The sequence below is a fragment of the Palaemon carinicauda genome, chromosome 42 (assembly GCF_036898095.1).
Source record: "Palaemon carinicauda isolate YSFRI2023 chromosome 42, ASM3689809v2, whole genome shotgun sequence".
In the NCBI taxonomy this organism is placed as follows: domain Eukaryota; kingdom Metazoa; phylum Arthropoda; class Malacostraca; order Decapoda; family Palaemonidae; genus Palaemon; species Palaemon carinicauda.
This window is the reverse complement of record NC_090766.1, coordinates 56,848,726-56,867,728: the sequence shown is the minus strand read 5'-3', so window position 1 is coordinate 56,867,728 and position 19,003 is coordinate 56,848,726. Positions and strand designations below refer to the sequence as shown.

Below are 19,003 nucleotides of genomic sequence, written 5' to 3'. Positions count from 1 at the left end.
TCCTCAAATTTATTCTAACACTAATTATCAAACGAAGAAAGAAATCCTCAAATTCAATGAAATATGAGCAAAAGGCAGATCTTTTAAAGTACTTACAAACTGGCAAGAACTAACGAATATTTTCCCGTCTGGTATAACTTCTGCTTTATCCATCACTACACCATAAACGTAACCTGCTTCCAATGTTTACAATAACATAAACACAGACTAAGAGGGAAAAGAAGTCTTAAGAGGAGGCGTCACAAATCCCATAGTCCCAGACTACCTATCCCTCAACACTGAATCAAAATTGGTATTGTTTCTTAGTTTAAATGACAAAAATACTACACTAAATTTATATAAATACTGGATTTCGTCTATTTCAATGCTTGCATAATAATAATAATAATTAATACAATAAAATATTGTTTTTTCATTTCAATTTGACGGATTTCGTTTTATCCTTTCTCTTCAAAATCAATGTATTCAATATTGACGTTTCTTTTACAAGGGAGTTCTTCAATTAACACACATTATGAATATATACATACATATATACGGTATATGTATGGATACAGGATATAATATACACATGAGAGAGAGAGAGAGAGAGAGAGAGAGAGAGAGAGAGAGAGAGAGAGAGAGAGAGAGAGAGAGAGAGGTGGATCCAAAGTATACCACGAAAGTTAACAGGATGTCTATTATCATACTACTCAGATAATTCAAAACGTTTTCTGTCGTAAATTTCTAAAGAAAACCAGGGAAAAGTATATCTGATTCCACTTAGCAATTAAACTTATAACCGTAAGCATTCCTACGTCTTACATGAACACAAAAAACGTTTTTAACATGCAATTCTACTAAAAAAATTAATATCTTTCAATATCTTGTAACTTTGATTAAGTAATATTTTCGCATTCTCTACACACTGAATAGAAATTATCATTTTAATTTCATGTCTTTCGATAAAACAAAGAACTCGGTTTAATTATAATACTTGGACATACATTGCCAAGCACTTCTTATCTCTATCTGCTTAGCCCCTCCCATCTCTACTACACGGATTTGAGCAATTTAAAGGAAACTCTTCTATTTCTCGGGTAAAAATGTTTGTTAAAGTAAAGTAGTTCTCTTCCTTCAACTCCTATTTTTGCTGTTTAAATCTTTATTGTGCATAAATACACAATTCTAAACCGCCAATAAGATGCACAATACAGAACCAATCCTTTTGTCTTAATCACCAGTACGAGATGGTAATTGAAATTATGTCCTAACTGTAGAGCACTCTCCCCTATCTCCTTTCAGCATGTGTATATTCAGACAGACAGACAGACAGACAGACACACACACACACACACACACACATATATATATATATATATATATATATATATATATATATATATATATATATATATATATATATATATATATATATATATATATATATATATATATATATATATATATATGTGCGTGTACAAATTATATTCATTATCAAAAATAAAACATCACAAGGGGGGAGGGCAGAACTGTAATAGCCTAATATTTCCCACACTGCGATAACCAAATGTTAACATAAAATTACTTGGGTTCGAAATGAAAACCCATGATAAACAATTCCCTTTCATAGGACCTTGAACGTAATTAAATTCGGGGAAAAACATGTGGCCATGACATGCTAATCCTACAATAACTAAGCTTCAAACAAAAGTAACATGAACTCGTCGAATGCTTTCCAGTTATAAAGTAGTCCCTCAACAGAAGCTTCGAGAGTCTTATCCTTCTGGAAGCCAATGCTAATTAGTAGTAATAGATGACAAGTAGCCAAATCTAACAAGTATCCAAATTTAATAAGTAACAACAGCTGACAAGTAGCCAAAGTTAATAAGTAGCAACAGCTGACAAGTAGCCAAAGCTAATAAGTAACAACAGCTGACATGTAGCTAAAGCTACTAAGTAGCAACAGTTGGCAAGTAGCCAAAACTAATATGTGGCATAAAGTATTAGCAGATGACAAGTGGCTAAGACAAAAAAAAAAAAAAAAAAAAAAAAAAAAATAGCCACCACTGACAAGTAGCAAAACTTAATTGGCAACAATTAATAAGTAGCAACAACTGACAAGTAGCAAAAGCTAATTGTAGTAACCACTAACAAAGAACAAAAGATATGTAGCAAATGCTAATAGTAATAATCAAATAACAGAGCAAAAGCTAATGAATAGCAATAGCTGATAAGTAGTAAATGCTAACAGTAGTAGTCAATAAGAGAGCAAAGGCTACTACTTAGCAACAGATAATAAGCAGAAAAAGATAATAAGCAGAAAAAGCTAATAAGAAACAACAGCTAACAAGTAGCAAGAGCTATTAGTAATAACAGCTGACAATTAGTCAAAGTTTATAAGTCCCAGTAGCTGACAATTGGCATATTCTGATAAGTAACCCTAAACTTGGCCATCCATGATATAAAAAAAACTAAGTAATTCCAAATGGAGAGATTTATCAGCATCACGAATAATGTCTATAACGGGTACATGGTAAATACCACCCCTAAAATTTACCTGATAATGAAAGTCTGAATTTCTGGTCCGTAAGCTGTGAGTTTATTTTCTATTAAAATGGAGAGATGTTTTGCACATTCCAAATATCGCTTGTTCATGAAAACGTAACAACAATAGGCACATACAGGTACAAGGAATATACAGAGCAATACACACATGCATACTAAAAATTGTGTCATAAACATATACCGTTGGACACTTCTGAAGAAGTGCACCCAGCCACACCCTTACTTCCTGTGTTTAGCCTCATCCACCAACTCTGCTATCTCTTCCGCCACTATATGTATGGTAATTCGCTATATAAAAAGGGTGTGACATGGTGTACTACTACTGAGCGAGGTGTGCTACAGACTCCTGTGTCCAACTGTAAGTTAATTGATAATTTTATTTGGATGAGAATGGATTTAAGGATCTCGGCTGGGGCCAGCGTGGCCATTCAGTGCCAATGCGCAACTGGAAGGGAACTCCTTATTTACACTACAGAGTAAACGTTGGGAAGTTAAAACACCATGAATGAAAATTGAAATGGGAAGGGAGGCATATTAAAGGGTAAAAAATTGGGTGCACTAACAGCTTTAACTCTCAAAAGAGGATAATTATGTATATAACAAATCTCTCCCAGAATATGAAAAATTGACCTCAAGAGCACAGACACTCACTTAATGATAACTAAAGGAACATCATGAAAGGGTGACAGTGGAAAGTAAAACTCACGATTAACTGTTATCAAAAACTCAAAAAATACAGAAAAGAAAAAATATGGCTAATGCATATCTTCCACAGTGAATATCTTAAACAGTTAAGTATCTGATTATCTTATCTTTAATTGATACTATCAATGTTTTGGGCTTAAAACTTCTTTAGCAAATGGAACTGCTTTAACTGAAGAACATATTCATAATGGAAAACCCAGCTTTTTTGAAAAGAGAAAGTATTCCAATTCAATTTTATGCAAACAACTCCTGTCCAGCTGTGTTATGATGAAACATGAATGAAAGTATGCAATGCATGAAGAATACTCAATTTTAGTACTTACGCTACTTCTGCTCCCCTCTTCTCCCTCAGGAGAGGGCCGCCTGTTTTCCTTGTTGTCGCCAGGCCGTTTCCTAGGAGGAACAGGTGGAGGGGGCTCATCTGAGGAAGGAGTAGAGAGTGATGATCCTGTTGCAGAGAGTGTCGAAGCAGATACCATATCGTCTCCTCCAAACACTGAGTCGCCATCTTCAGAAGGAGAAGTGAGGGAACTGTGATTGGACTTGATAGGGAGAGATTTTGGACGAGATGCCCCCAAGGGTACTAGAGGAGGAGGTTGTTGATTACTGTATCCACCATACGATGGATGGGAGGGATGAGTGCCTCCAAAAGAAGAAACACTTGAGGAGGACGAGAGCGAGCTGGGTGATCTCACTACCTGTGGAGCTGGGGGTATCCCTAAATCTGCAGGTTCATCATAAGTACATCTACCTTCATTATACCTTGATTCTGGAGGGACGGATGCTTGAGGGTACCTCGGTTCCCCAGGAGGAGGATAATAAGGGGGTTCGCCACGATACCTAGGGTCTCCTGCACCTTGCTGACGCCCATTAAAAGGCTGATCGTACCTGCGATCACTAAACTGTTCATCAGGGGTTGGATAAGCAAGTTGTGTAGGAGTTGCTGGAGGGGGAGGTCTATATGGTGGAGGTGCTCTATATGGAGGTGTAGACCTGTAAGGTGGAGGGGGCACAGGAGGAGGGGAAGTGTTGTACCCTTGAGGGCTGTACCCACCAGCATGTTGAGGAGACCCGTATGGACTGAACTGATTTGGACTAGCAAACCTAGGTCCTACAGGGGAGTTCTGCTGAGGTAAATATTCAGACTCTGACAAATGAGTACCAACACGGTATTTTCTTTTGAGTACCAAGTACTTCTCTCCTCCCTCCTGACTAATATTTGCAAGAGTATTCACATACTGCTTAAACTTGTTTCTGGCCAGTTCTGAAAAGAAATAATAAACATAATTAGATTTAAGTGCAACAATCTCATAAACTCCATTGGTCAAGAATAAACCAAAACAAAACATCAAAAACAAAGAAAATGTAAGTACTGTAGGTACTTCGACTATTTTCAACATGGCAGAAATGTACAGTATATTCATAATGAGCCAAGACCTCTTGAAAAGGCAACCGAATGTCCTTTTCAGCCAAGCTCAAAAAAAAAAATAAAGACAAAAAGAAAGAGGGAGGGTGATAAGACATATCAAGATGTATAGAGGGGGAATAACACAAGCAGATGGACATATGTCAAGGTTAGGCTCAAAATGTTATACACTTAAACAGCCAATGAAAATGCATTTATGAAAATTTACATCAGTTACAAAGCCACACAACAGTTCTATGAAGCTAATACTGTACCACCATTGGCTACTCATGATGACAATATTTAAACACCAACACTTTTTCTAAACAATTATCTATTGCTCCTATTTATGAACTGATACATTGAAAATTGCATCACGAATTTATAATAATTCCAACCTATTAAAACTATTTGAAGGCTGTGCATAAGGCCTTTTCAAATAGAAGTAACAGAATTAAAATACTGTGCACAGTCTACAGGTCAACACAACAGGGGCTACTTGCATTCATATTTTTTTCAAGTTCTGAAGATGAGAGCTTTTAACACCTTATCAATCAAGTCCCACCATTGTTAGTCAGCCTTCTTTTTATTAAACTGTACTATTACATAAACTACTGTACATTAAACTTATTACATACCATTCAAGTCAATTTTTTTTTATGATTATCAAAGGTTCATATACTGGAGTTTACATGTACGCTACCATGAAGAAATTTAAAATGCATAAGTGTCTGAAACAGTCTTTTAACCAATTTACAAAACTTTACTACCAATGGCTTTATATATCCACATGGAGGGAAGGGAACATTTAAAAGTAACTGTGGGCAGTCAATGTCCTTTTTTTCAACTAAGTTTTGACAAGAATATCTGTAACTGCCTACTTATTTTAGGTATACGGTAGTATTTTCGTTCATATACTTTGCAGTTACCATATATAACTAATGATCAAAGTCCATGGGCTTTGCGATAGCATATGCTCCATAATTTTATATGTATGGTATTTTCTATTATATATTTTATCTATTTAATACTTTTTAATTCATCATACATAAGTACAATTACTGATTTCTCCTTTGCTCTGCTCTCTTCTATTAGCACAAATTGGAACTGCTTAGAAGAAGCATTAAGTTCAGTTTGAAATATGAACTCTACTTTGTGGAAGTATGCTGGAAAGTTCATAGCCTTCTGGATTGCCCCATACGTGCAAAATATAAAGTACTGCTCATGATGATGGTCACAATGATGGTTTACAATATGGTCCTATGAAAGTCAATTTAGGAACATCCCTTGAAATACACGACAAATTTGTGAACATGTAGGTCAGGAAGATGAGTTCTAAATATGTCCTGGTAGCAACTACAGTTGGTCAACTCTTTAGCTGTCCTGATTTGCCTTCTGCTTAAGACGACGTTCCATCTCAGGGATTGGAAAGAAAATGGTCACTAGCAATCTCTACAGACTTCCCCTAGGTGTGTATGCCAGAGGCATCAACGCGGTCATTGGTTAGGAAGATGCAAACTAACCATTTCATCCTGCCAACATGAACAAATTGTATGCAAATCATGTGCAGTAAAACTCGATTAATCTATTTCCATTAGGTTTATATTATCTACAAGTTATTGCAAATATCACACCAAGACAAAGCAGACAAAAATCCTATTATCACAAATTGCAATAAAAAAAAAAGTTGAAGCCAACAAATGTTAGGATAAACTCAAATATTGCACTACAATGTTATCCAAAACATTAAAACACAAGAAGACTAACGGCTGGAGATCACAATAGACATCATATTAAATATCAGGATAAATTAAAGTGAACGATGCACTTCACTAAAAATTAAACTAGAATTATTAGCCTTAAATGTGACAATGCATTTAACTATCTCAAAAGACAGAGAATAAATTGACATTAATGTTATGACTACATAAATATGTAATTCCTCTTAGCCAAATGACTTGAACAATGTCTATGACACCATTTTGTAAACATTAAAAAAGACACTAAGAACTTCACAGTATAAACAAGTACACACACTATTTTTATCATCTATACTACTAACATTACTATCATCATCATCATCATCACAATCTTTACTAGCCCAGCTGCAACCAGTTTGAAAATCATGATGTTTCATGGCCTGGAATAGTAGTGTATGAAAAAAATATACTAAATTTGTTGGAGAGAAACTTATGGTCTATTAAATTCCTTATTCCTGATCTTAATATTAATCTCTAGCAATGTTGTTCAGTTGGTTCTTTAAGCATGTTGTATAAGATTTTTCATAATTCTGACCACCCTTTGCATTTAGATCTCCCCAGACAGTACCAGTCTGTACATTGTACTAGATATACAGTTAATTCTAACAGTGATGCCTTCTCCACCATAAGGCATAATACTACTCAGTACTCTGGAAGTTTTATTCCAACTGTGATCAGATTGTGGAATGATCTTCCTAATCTTGCAGTTGAATCGGTGGACCTTAAGAAGTTCAAACTTTCTATAAATTCTTTTCTATTGAACAGGTTGAAATAATTCTTGTTTAATAATTCAAATATATGACAAATCTGTTTTACATTGTTACTGATCTTTAACTATTTCATATTTTCATTCAGTTACATATACAGTAGTTTATTTGCCACTCTCTTATTTCCTTTCCTCACTGGGCTACTTTCACTCTTAGAGCAGCACTTGTTTTTCCAATCAGGTTTGTAGCTTAGCTAGTAATAGTAACGAAAATATTAGAATAAACCAACAATAGCGTGAGCAAAGTCATCGTGCTCTTCATTGCATAACTTAGTACTAATTATAGAATGATTCCAGATAATACTTGGATTATAAAACATTTTTCTATGTAATTATTCTTCTTGTCTTCAAAATATCTATTAAAACCAACGAAAATCTTTGAAGTGAGAATCTTGATGCATGTGCTACAAAAGTGCTTTAAACAAAATAAAAAAATTCTACTGTGAACAACAACACACCTGGTATCATAAAAGAGGTGATATTTGGATGTTAGTAAAAATGAAGAATAAATAAGCAAGCAAATGTTCAATCTCATGATACATCCAAATACATGGTCCTCTCAAAATTGTTTTTACACAGTTTGAAGGAAAAATATCTACATTAGGGTGAAGTTCTGAAAGGTCAACGTTACCCATTTAAGGGCAATATATTGTTATCACCAAACAACCCAGAAACTGCAAAGGTGAAGAAAAAAAGTGTGAAGTGATAACATATTAACCTGTGAAAAAATTAAGTGACAGAACATGTTAAAGAGATTGCAAGCTTAACAAAAGTGCTAATTAAACTTGATGATAGCGGTTAATACTCAAAACACACATTAAGCATAAGAATTATGCAAGCATTTCATTACTTCACAGTACAGTACTTACGAAACTAGAGAGGAAAACTTGTCATCAGGTGGAAACAGCACCAAGAAGAAAAGATATTTACAAAATCAAGCAAAATAAATCTAATTCTTTAATAATCATTCACAACTAAAGAATTTTTTCCAATATATATACAGTACATAAAACACGCAGAATAGATAGTAGGAACATACTGTATTTCGTACATATTGCAGGCATTACTAAAAACCCATGTTCATATGAAACATTTCAAGATAAAAATTCCTAATTAAATGAAATAAAAGACCATATTAAATGCCTCAGAATCAGGTGTCTGTTTATTATTTATAAGATCATACATGCTGCCTCTAATTACAGTGATATTCAGAAATCCACACAAAATTGAATGTGATATGAGTGGTACAACTACAGTACTATACATGTTCCAAGACAGCACAAGGTACGGTATACAGATGACAGTGCATCCAACTAAGCGCAATAATTATATTTTAGAAATTTTCATGAGACTTTTTAATAATCAAGGATTTACTTAATTTTATATGCTTTATAATTTAAACTTTTCGATATCCAAAATAATCATTAATAACCGAGGTAATACCGATGACATTATGACAATCTAAAACTTCTGAAAAACTTAATTAGCATAACTAGCAAAACTAATTTACATAAGCCGTCACCTGGCTGTACTTGACGAAGAAGTATTACCCCTCTTTACATATGTTCGACTTGCATCCATTCCGACTTTACATTGCTCCTTCTTGAATACAATATACAAAATTAAAATCTCCAATACACAGTTTCGTGACACCTTACGTCAGTCCCTCCGTGGTACCGTGACACAACAGGCAATAGAAATGCCAAGTTTTAGGTAAAGTGACCATTGCTAATGTGTTAATTCTACATGGATACATATAATATTTTAACAATGTCTTGTTCTTATAAAATCATAGCAAGTTGTCAAAACTTTTTTGTGTACAGGGAACATATAAGTCCCTTTAAACTGTAGGGGACAATCAACTTCCACTGCGTTTCCTGGAACCGATTAATGATGTAAGCAAAGGTATTACTTGTACATCTAATTTGAAAAAAAAAATGGTACTAAAAATTTTTATATACTGCATAGTACTTTACATGTGTGCCTCAGTATTGCGCAATATCCTACAGTTCTCCCTGAAGGAATGGAACCTCATCATAACTGCAAAATTAAGGGCCATCTCAAAGAAAAATGATAGTTTAGACATTATGAGACAAACTTAATTTTGGGACCCTAATGGCCGAATAGAAACGCAGCTAGACTTCAACCAACCAAGAGAGCAGGCAAGCTTTATAAGTGGGTATTTAACAGCTGACCATATTCATGCAATTAACCAGCTAATGAAAAAATCAACATAATATGATGTAACCCTATGTATCTACAGACTACAAGAAAGCTTTCGACATCTTTTGTATTCGAATGTCTTCAAATCTAATTTTGCATAAGTAGACTGTTTTCTAACAAAACTGCAATCAATATGAGGTTACACAATCTGAAGGGAACTTTAAAATGAAAATAAATGGTTGTATCCTTTTCACATACTACACAAGGAACAGTGAACTCCACAAGCTGTGACAATAAGATGGCAGTACTGTATGTACCATGCACTTGGTAGCTATCATCAGGACCGAGACATTCAAATCCTCAAAAACTTGGTGATACTATGTAAAGTATGCCATTTATATCTATGAGCGAGTTGCCATAACCATAAACACCCTTGAGACTACTAGAAATTTATAAAGAGGATTTCTAAATAACTTAAAATTGACAATTTGACCTTATAATGCAGTTAAGTTTATAATCAATCCACAATTCATATCCTCTATTATAAATTACTTATGGTTGGACTATGAAATCTTTCTGAAGTTATAACATAATTTAGCTTCCCTACTGTCAGAACGTGTACATCACACCATAAACTAGTTACTCGCCATACTTTTCAATGGCCAAATTAACTACAGCCTGACTAGATGGCAACTTATTTTTAAAATAAGATCTAAAAATTTATTCATGAACCTTTGAGTTACATAGTTAAGAACAAATGCAACAAGTAATTTTTCTTACTATACAAACAAGTGTCCTTTAACACGTTTAAGCTTTCACCTACCATACAAGCCACTGAGCTCCCACTCTGACCTTGAACCTAGGACTTACCGAGTGCTTGATGTAGGAATTGTAACTTAAAGGACTCAGTTTTGTATACTTAAGAAAAATAAAAAAAAAAATAAAAATTTGTGATTTGTTTTATACAAATAAAAACTTTCATCCTTTAATAACAGACTTATCCTAAGGAGGGAGGAAGCCCCCTATGACCAAAGTGGCTAGCTTCCTTTTCTTGGAAATAAAGAACTTCGTCTTGTACAGGACCAAACGGGATAATTCCTTTCAACCCTCTTAACACCTGGGCATGAACATGGGGCAGGTGTTAGGCTAGGACAATACAAGGGACTGGTAGATGGTCAAGGCAAAACCTACATCTGTGTGGAGGATATATTGTCTCAATGTATGGTCATTTATAAGAGATGGATCTGCATACATTTGGCCATCCCTTTCCCTCATCGAGGTAGTAGGTTGGCCAGGGCACCAGCCGCCCGTTGAGATACTAGCGCTAGAGAGTTATGGGGTCCTTTGACTGGCCAGACAGTACTACACTGGATCCTTCTCTCTGGTTACGGGTCTTTCCCTTTGCCTACACAGACACCGAATAGTCTGGCCTATTCTTTACAGATTCTCCTGTCCTCATACACCTGACAACACTGACATTACCAAACAATTCTTCTTCACCCAAGGGATTAACTACATCACTGTAATTGTTCAGTGGCTACTTCCTCTTGGTAAGGGTAGAAGAGAGACTTTAGCTATAGTAAGCACCTCTTCTAGGAGAAGGGCACTCCAAAATCAAACCATTGTTCTCTAGTCTTGGGTAGTGTCATAGCCTCTGTACCATGGCCTTCCACTGTCTTGGGTTAGAGTTCTCTTGCTTGAGGGTACACTCGGGCACACTATTCTATCGGATTTCTCTTTCCCTTATTTTGTTAAAGTTTGTATAGTTTATATGGGAAATATTTATTTTAATGTTGTTACTCTTTTTAAAATATTTAATTTTTCTTTGCTTCCTTTCCTCACTGGGCTATTTTCCCTATTGGGGACCCTGGGCTTATAGCATCCTGCTTTTCCAACTAGGGTTGTAGCTTAGCATTTAATAATAATAATAATAATAATAATAATAATAATAATAATAATAATAGTGTAATAATAATGAGGAGATACTCCTAACTAAAACTAGTTTGTTAAAAAGAGTTCATCAATAATGGGCCTTACCTGCATCTAGCGCCCAATTCAGCATATAACAGAGTGACTGCAGCGCCTCATGGAAGGGAAAGAAAGATGAGATAAAAGGGCCAGTCGATCTTACCACTCTTCTAAATTTGCATCATGGCCACTATCTTAGACAAGAGGATTCTTGTCCCGTGATGGAGCTAACTTTGCTACACGATCTGTTGAGCAACTACCATCGGGGCAAGAATACAGATATTCAGGGACATATGGGTATATTCCTGTAGATTGTCTGTCATTTCCCAACTCTTGATCTCAAGAGCTAAGCTACTGTTGGCTCTTACTGAAAGCTGGGATAGATCAGATACTATATATCAGAGTTTGTGCACTCTGATCTGGGATGGTCTTTTCGCCACCTCGCCTGCCAGAAGAGGATGTGTGATTGCTTCTCTAAGCCAGATAAAAAAAAACAGTATTCTAGGATCTTTTCTCTTATTCCTTACGTTGCTGTAGTTAAGAATCGTAGTATCCTCCCAGGTAAAGAAGGCAATTCATCCTGGTCCCTGCTAGTTACTTCTTGAAGAGAAGAGATGAAGAAGGACTTAAAAGTTGTGACCACTAACTGCTGAAACAAGGTGATGGAGATCTTCTATCCTTCAGAATGACTTGTGAAATAGGTAATGTTATGTTGTTTTCTACTTGCTTTTTCAGGGCTAAAATAGTGGCAAATAGGCTTTAATGTAGAAGTCCTATCTGCCGCCAGTCCCATGGGTTCACGTGGGTTTGCTTGAGACCTGCAAACAAGTGAAATATTCCATGCAGATTGAGCTCCTTACGAAGAGTCAAGACTTAAGTCCTAGTTAAAAAACTTGGATCAAAGACTGAGTGGTATCCTTCACTATGAATACTGAGGAGCTTCCCTGATGAAGGAAGATAAAAAAACAGCTGATCCGGATACCATTAGGCGTCAGGCCGCTTGGGAGTGACCAGAGTTTAGTTAAGCCTCGATATTGTCAACAAACTGCGAGTAATCAATGTAATGGAAAAATTACAAAAAAGTTAAAACTGGGAAAAGTTCAAACTTGCAGCAAACGTTTTTATGTTGAACAGGCTGACATAAGTCCTTTTATAGTTTATATATGGGATATCTGTTTGAATGTTGCTAATGTTTTTAAAACATTTTATTTGAATAGTTCATTACTTCATATATCGTCTATTTATTTTCTTATTTCCTATCCTCACTGGGCTATTTTTTGCTGTTGGAGACCTTGAGGTTAAAGAATCTTGTTTTTCCAGCTAGGGTTGTAGCTTAGCTAGTAATAATAATAATACCAATACTTCTGCTGGGTTGTCGTCTCTAGCACTTTTAGAAGAGGGACGAGAATGAGGGCAGCACCTATCATCCTGCACGAGGCTGTGCATGTTCAGTCTTATATAAGACTGAGCAGTGATAGCAACTGTATAAATATCTGTACGAGTACTCAAAACGTATTCTCGGGGAACAAAACATTTCCGATACAAAGCTTCTTGCATCGTGTATGAAGAAAGAACACACCAGAGTCGTCGTCTCAAGTTGATGCATTACCGATAAGTACTAGAGAATCTCTTAGACATTCTTCAAAGCATTGACGTCAGTGAAGTGTCCTGTGGTAGCTGATAATGTCCTAACCAGTACCGCATACCAAACCAAATTCTTGGGTAATACGAAAACTCTTGCACCTCACAAATGAGGCAATAACGGTCTAGGAACTATGATCGTCTTTTCAGTTCGTACTAAAAGCCTTGGCATCACTGAAGCATTCCAGGTACCGTATGTCCCAGTGTAGGAGACAGACAAGGGCAACTGCCTGTGTTCTGACCAGCGGTGCTTGTGTTTGGTGAAGGGGAGGATTGAGTTTGGTAGAGCATAGCTCCTCCCACGAAATCTTGTAGAGCAATTGGTCGATGTTTCGTGAGACTTGGTCCGATCAGTTGTCCTGTGCTTTGATGACTATCTTTTGGGGTGGCAGATATCCCATCCAAATGCTTTTTAACAGGTGAGGTGATTATGAAATGCGAGCGCATTCGCTACAATTCTCTCTTTCAAACGTTCACGATCATAGATAAAGGGGTTGCTCTTGGTCCAAACTGCCCATGAGCATGCTCGGTGCCAGAGGGAGAAGGCAGTATCGAAACTTCTCCTTGTAGGGAAAGATATTACATTTGTAATGGAGACTTGATGATCATAACAGTGTTCAGACTGTCATGTGAATTCACCTTCTTTGACTAAAACATGAGGTCAAGTGGGAAGGTCCCACATTGTAGTCTGATCTCGGAGAATGGGGGATCTCCTGACATAGATGGGCCTCAAAACGAAGGAAGATCTCTATACGTCAGCGTGGAACACTAAGAAGATCACTGAAGTGTAAGTGTGAAGAGTATGAACTTGTTGCCCTATTGTTTGGAGGCCATTGTGGAGACAGTGTGTGTGTGGATTCCAGGTGTGTGGAAGGTCAGTCAGCAGTAGACTGGTGAGGATGAGGTCTATGACAAGATAGTCTACCGACATCATCAAGCTCCTCGCCGATGTCAGGACACTTATGTTTATTGATTGTAAACACTGAGCATGTGAATCCCAGGTACATGGAGGTTTGGTCAACAGGAGAAAGATGGTCTTCTGCTGTTATGATGCTCACAATCACCAATTATGGAGACTCAGCTTGTGGATTTCAGATGTGACTGAATTTCAGTTCATTGTGGAGCCCAGGAAAACATGAAAGCAGTCTAGTCTGAATCAGGACAATTGGAGACCTTGGCCGTGATGGCCGATGGCATGGAGACCAAGCACGTGGATCCCAGGTGCATGGAGGCTCGGTCAGCAGGACACTGATCAGGAAGAAGTCTATGTCGAGACGATCTTCCAACATCACCAAGTTCCTTGTAAACATTATAATGCTCATGTTCATCAATTGTAGACACCTAGCAAGTGAATCCTAGTACATGGAGGGTCTGTCAATAGGAGACAGGGTGTCTGAGTAAATCATGGCGCTACTGTTCGTCGATCGTGGACACAATGTGTGTGCATCTCAGGTGCTCATGAATTTCAGGTGCGAGTAAATTTCAGTTGCTTGTAGAGCTCAGATGTGCATGGAAGGCAGTATAGTCCAAGCCAGTACATATGGAGACCTTGCACGTGGAAAGCTTTCTCAGTATTGGTGTCAAGATGGTCTGTTTAAATCCTCACGTTGCTCGTATGAGGGAGGAGTTCAATCACTACTATCATTCTGTTGAGCTGTTGTTATCTTTGGTGGTGTTATCATCGTCTCTTGGGAACTGTCAGAAGGAGGATGGGACAGAGGGCGTACTCTTTATACTGGACGAGGGCGTTAGTACTGGTAACAGGCACGTAATGCTCACTGCTGGGTACAATCTTGGTAGGTACTATACCGTCCTCATGTTCACGGGGAGATATAGCTCACCTAGACAACATCATTTTCAGGCAAATTAGTAGTGCTAGTTAAAGGGGAGCTGTGCGTGCAGACCTTCTTGTCAGGACGGGGCAATTTTCAGCTAGTGTTCCTCTTGGTATAGGACTGAACACAGGTGCAGTAGTGGAATGTACCAATGTATCTTCCCTTTAAGGGACAACACTTGGTACGCACCACTTCCCTCTCTCCCAAAGATTGGAATTATTCAGGAAGAGAAAAGGGCAGCACCATTCACCCCAATCTGCAGTGCATGTACTAAGCTCCACACAACAGTAGCACAAGCCAATGTTTCTTACCGCTATGGAAACAAGTCTCGGTACTTACTTCTCCCGGTACAAGACCAGTGACAGGTAAATGGGGTGTGAACACCCGTACAGTGACACCTCCCTAGAGCCACCGTTCTTCCTTACTATAGAACAACTCTTGGCACTTAAGAAAAAAAAACTCCTGTTTTTGAACAGTCTCTCACGGAGAGAAAAGGTAGGAATTACGTAATCGATCAGTCTTCCTGGACATTTCCAACGATGCCTTCCACTTGTTCTCCTATAAAAGTAGCAAAAAACTCTCTCCTACAGGCTGACAATGACACTCACAGGGAAAGAAACCACTGGAACTTTGTGAAGAGACAGCACAACTAGGAGTTATGTTCTTGGTGCCTTTCAAAGATCGGGAAGACACCAGTGGTCTTCCCCTTCATACTTGGTGGCAGAAAAACCTTCGACAAAGCCCATTCATGTCTAAGAATTACCAACTTCCTTAGGATTATGTTGTTGTAACAGGGCCACACTAGCAAGAGAATAAACAGCAAACAGGAATGCTGTCTAACACTGACATGAATGTGAATATCAGCAAGCTTGCACAGAACTGTCACACAGATAGTTACAGTATTAGGAAAAAACTTCAAATCCTTCCTTCCTTCTTTTTAAATATCCCTCACACATGACAAACTGCTAACAATTATCTAAATGAAAAAAGCAAAAGATTAAAACAGCTGGATGAGGACACCAATGTACATTTGCACTATCTGGTGGCTGATCACTAAGTGGGAACTCAGTGGCCTGTTGGGTGGGAGGTAGGGGTGGGGCCTAACTAACTCCCACCTTGTTAAGTACAGTATCAAAAGCCATATCCAGTTTCACCAAAGCAAATAGTACTCCAATTAAAGGACAATGACATATTAATGAAGGAACAACTAACATTCTTCTCAACTAAAACAAGAGACATATCTAAGTTTGAAAAAACACAAACACATGCTCCCAAATCTGCTCTATTGTAGTCAGTGAGCAACAAGTAGGCTATGAACATTAGACAATTCACTTCACTTTCATGTAATTTTCCTAGCATTATTTACTGTACATGGCAGTTACTTCAATTTGGATAACAACTTGTTTGCAACAACGGATTAAGGCTTATGTAAATTATGATTTCTTTAATAAATTCCATAATGGTACTGGCCTTTAAAGCAGGCAGATGTATCAGATCACTGCAGATAAACTTGACAAAATCATGTGCATCAATACCCAAAACAGTGATTAAAAATAAAGACAACACAACTAAACAATTATCACCTATTCATTATAGAATTAGATAAAAATATTATGTACCTGGCTACTAAAGTAAAAATATGAATGAAAAGCACAATGGCTGAAATTCCAAACTGAATTACCCAAGAACAGTACCAAAAAAGGATTATAGCAGTACAGTATTTCTAAATAGGAGAAATGATAAGAATCTATCCATAACAGATAGTTGTACTGTATTTGTGATTTATCACTTGTTGCTCATTGCCTTTGATCAGCATTTATTTACCTATTTAGTCAAATGAAGGCTTGTAGCATAACCAAACTAAAAAAAGCCAGTACTTTTTGAAGCATAAGTACATACTTTTGTGTACAAATATTTAGTGCACTTCTCCATTCCAATAAAAACAAAGGAATTACACCGAATTAAGTTTCACATAGAAACAACAGCTTACAGTACATGGGACAGGGTAAAGGTCTAACAGTGGACATACAAGCTAACTACAAAATGTATGTACAAGGCAATAAAAAAAATTTACATATCTACATAAGGTATAGGTTATTCAGTGCTACAGAGGTACTGTAAAAAGTTCACAGTGAAAGGAATATCACAATTAAAACATGCACAAAATAAAAAAGAAATTTATCCCAAAGGCTGCTTAAAAAATGGTGATCACAATACAGTATTGTATACATGTGAAATACATGATGCTAGAAATTGATCCACTTAACTCTCACTCTGTCTGGCTTATTAGTCATGCAATAATAAATAGCTGAAATTTCATCTGCACTAGTTCAACACCTGTATCTTATTATGACTGTTTCTTGAGCACACTGTCCTAGCAACTACAGATTCTGCCTCTGGTAATACACTCTAAAGTAGCAAGACTTTACTACAGAACCATACAGTGAAAGCTTCATACTTGGTCCATCCACAGCTATGACATTCCAATCACTTAACATGTTTATGACTACTTTTGCGAATAAGAATCTATTACAGTACATATTAAGCTAATACACAAAGGCAGACATAAAAATATGAAAGTAAGCAATATACTGCTACAACCCCAATAAAAATACAATGCAAGAATATGCAGTGGGGTACGGCATTGTCATTCAAACAACTGCAAACAAAACTTTTTGGGATTAAAATTAATCAGAAGAAAGCGCACACATACGAGCAAGAGAAATTTTCTTATTGTGTTGCTTAAAGATCCTTGCATCACGATTCACCTCGTTAACTATACAGCAAATAACAAAGTGACTAGTAAAAATTAGCTTACATTACTAAAGAGATGAAATAGGTCACAAAGTTACCTTCAAATGCATAACTACAATATTAGTATATCTTATTTTGCTGTTCAAAACGGGGAGGGATAATAAAGTTCTGCTTTAAAAAGTTACCATTAGCAAATCAGACAAGCAAGTGGAACATCCCCAACAATCAGATGCACTCTTAATATGAAGTTTTCAAACATTTTCTGCACTAACACTACAGTTATAATATTTTCACTGCATTAACAGTATGTGCCAGGAGAGTTCTACTACCTATAAGGTAGGTTGAAGAAACTTGTACAATAACCTTCTGTGAGATATTGAGCACAATGTACCTAAGTTAATAATAATATTTATGATTTTTTTACCTCAAGAGGTGTATATCCATCATAAACACATTTCATTATGTTACATAATTTTATTTACGTTGATAGTAAAGTACATATATTATTATTATAAGTATCAATTTACTTATACTGAAAATTAAGTCTGAATTCACTTCTCTCAAATTGATGTTAGGTTCCAAAGACCAGGTTGATTAAATAAGAAAAAAAAAAATCATTGTTTAAAATCTAAGGTAGCCTAAGACTGAGTTAGTCAATATAAAATTTCCCTCATTACTAATGATGTGAACTTTTGAACTATTTTATACCACACAATATGGTAAAAATGTCTATAGCCCTATCACAACTTCAGCTCTAGGTTAAACTAGCATATTTCGAATGAATCTTTAAGAAAATATTGTTGTCCAAATTCCTGACATCATCAATCCACAAAAACCTATATGGGTAAATTTACTGGACAGCACTTTCCACCCTTGATCTGGCTTATTGACTACAGGGGTGCATGGACTATCTTGTAATCATACTAGACAATAATGGTAAAAAATAAAAAGCCATAAAAATATTTAAAGACTATTACATTCCATATCACTTTAATCATACTAAATGTACGATTTTATTAAAGTGTAATCCCTACACAGGTCACCCTCGGAAGCTTAGTAACGTAATTAATAACAATTCAATTCCATTTTCATCATTCACATACATTGGTGTGTACGTTATTTCCTACAATGAGAGGAGGGTTCTAAATCAAAATTCAGCCTATCATCAATACCTTTAGATTTCTAGAATATGAGAATGCACTAATTTTGGGTGTTTTTCAAGTCATATCCACCAGAAATTAAAATAAAATTACCATCATAGCAAATGGTAGCAAAACTAAGCTTTCACTACTATATATAATAATTCACCTAATAAGGTGAACTATAGTACTGTATGGTATAAATGACCTATCAGGTACTTGAAGCATATGCACATTTTTCTGAAGATTAAAAAAGGGATTTTGACGAAGGAAAAATCTATTTCTGGGCGAGGAACCTGTGTCGCTCCGTGAAATGCTCC

General features: G+C 36.4%; 1 protein-coding gene across 1 annotated transcript in view; it reads right to left on the bottom strand.

Moving 5' to 3' along the window:
* LOC137633173 (uncharacterized) overlaps window positions 1-19,003 on the bottom strand; it is a 71,388-nt gene that overhangs the window by 33,735 nt on the left and 18,650 nt on the right. The window contains exon 2 of the mRNA XM_068365330.1: window positions 3,576-4,516. Within this exon, the coding sequence (XP_068221431.1) occupies window positions 3,576-4,516 (941 nt within the window). The remainder of the gene's footprint in view (window positions 1-3,575; window positions 4,517-19,003) is intronic.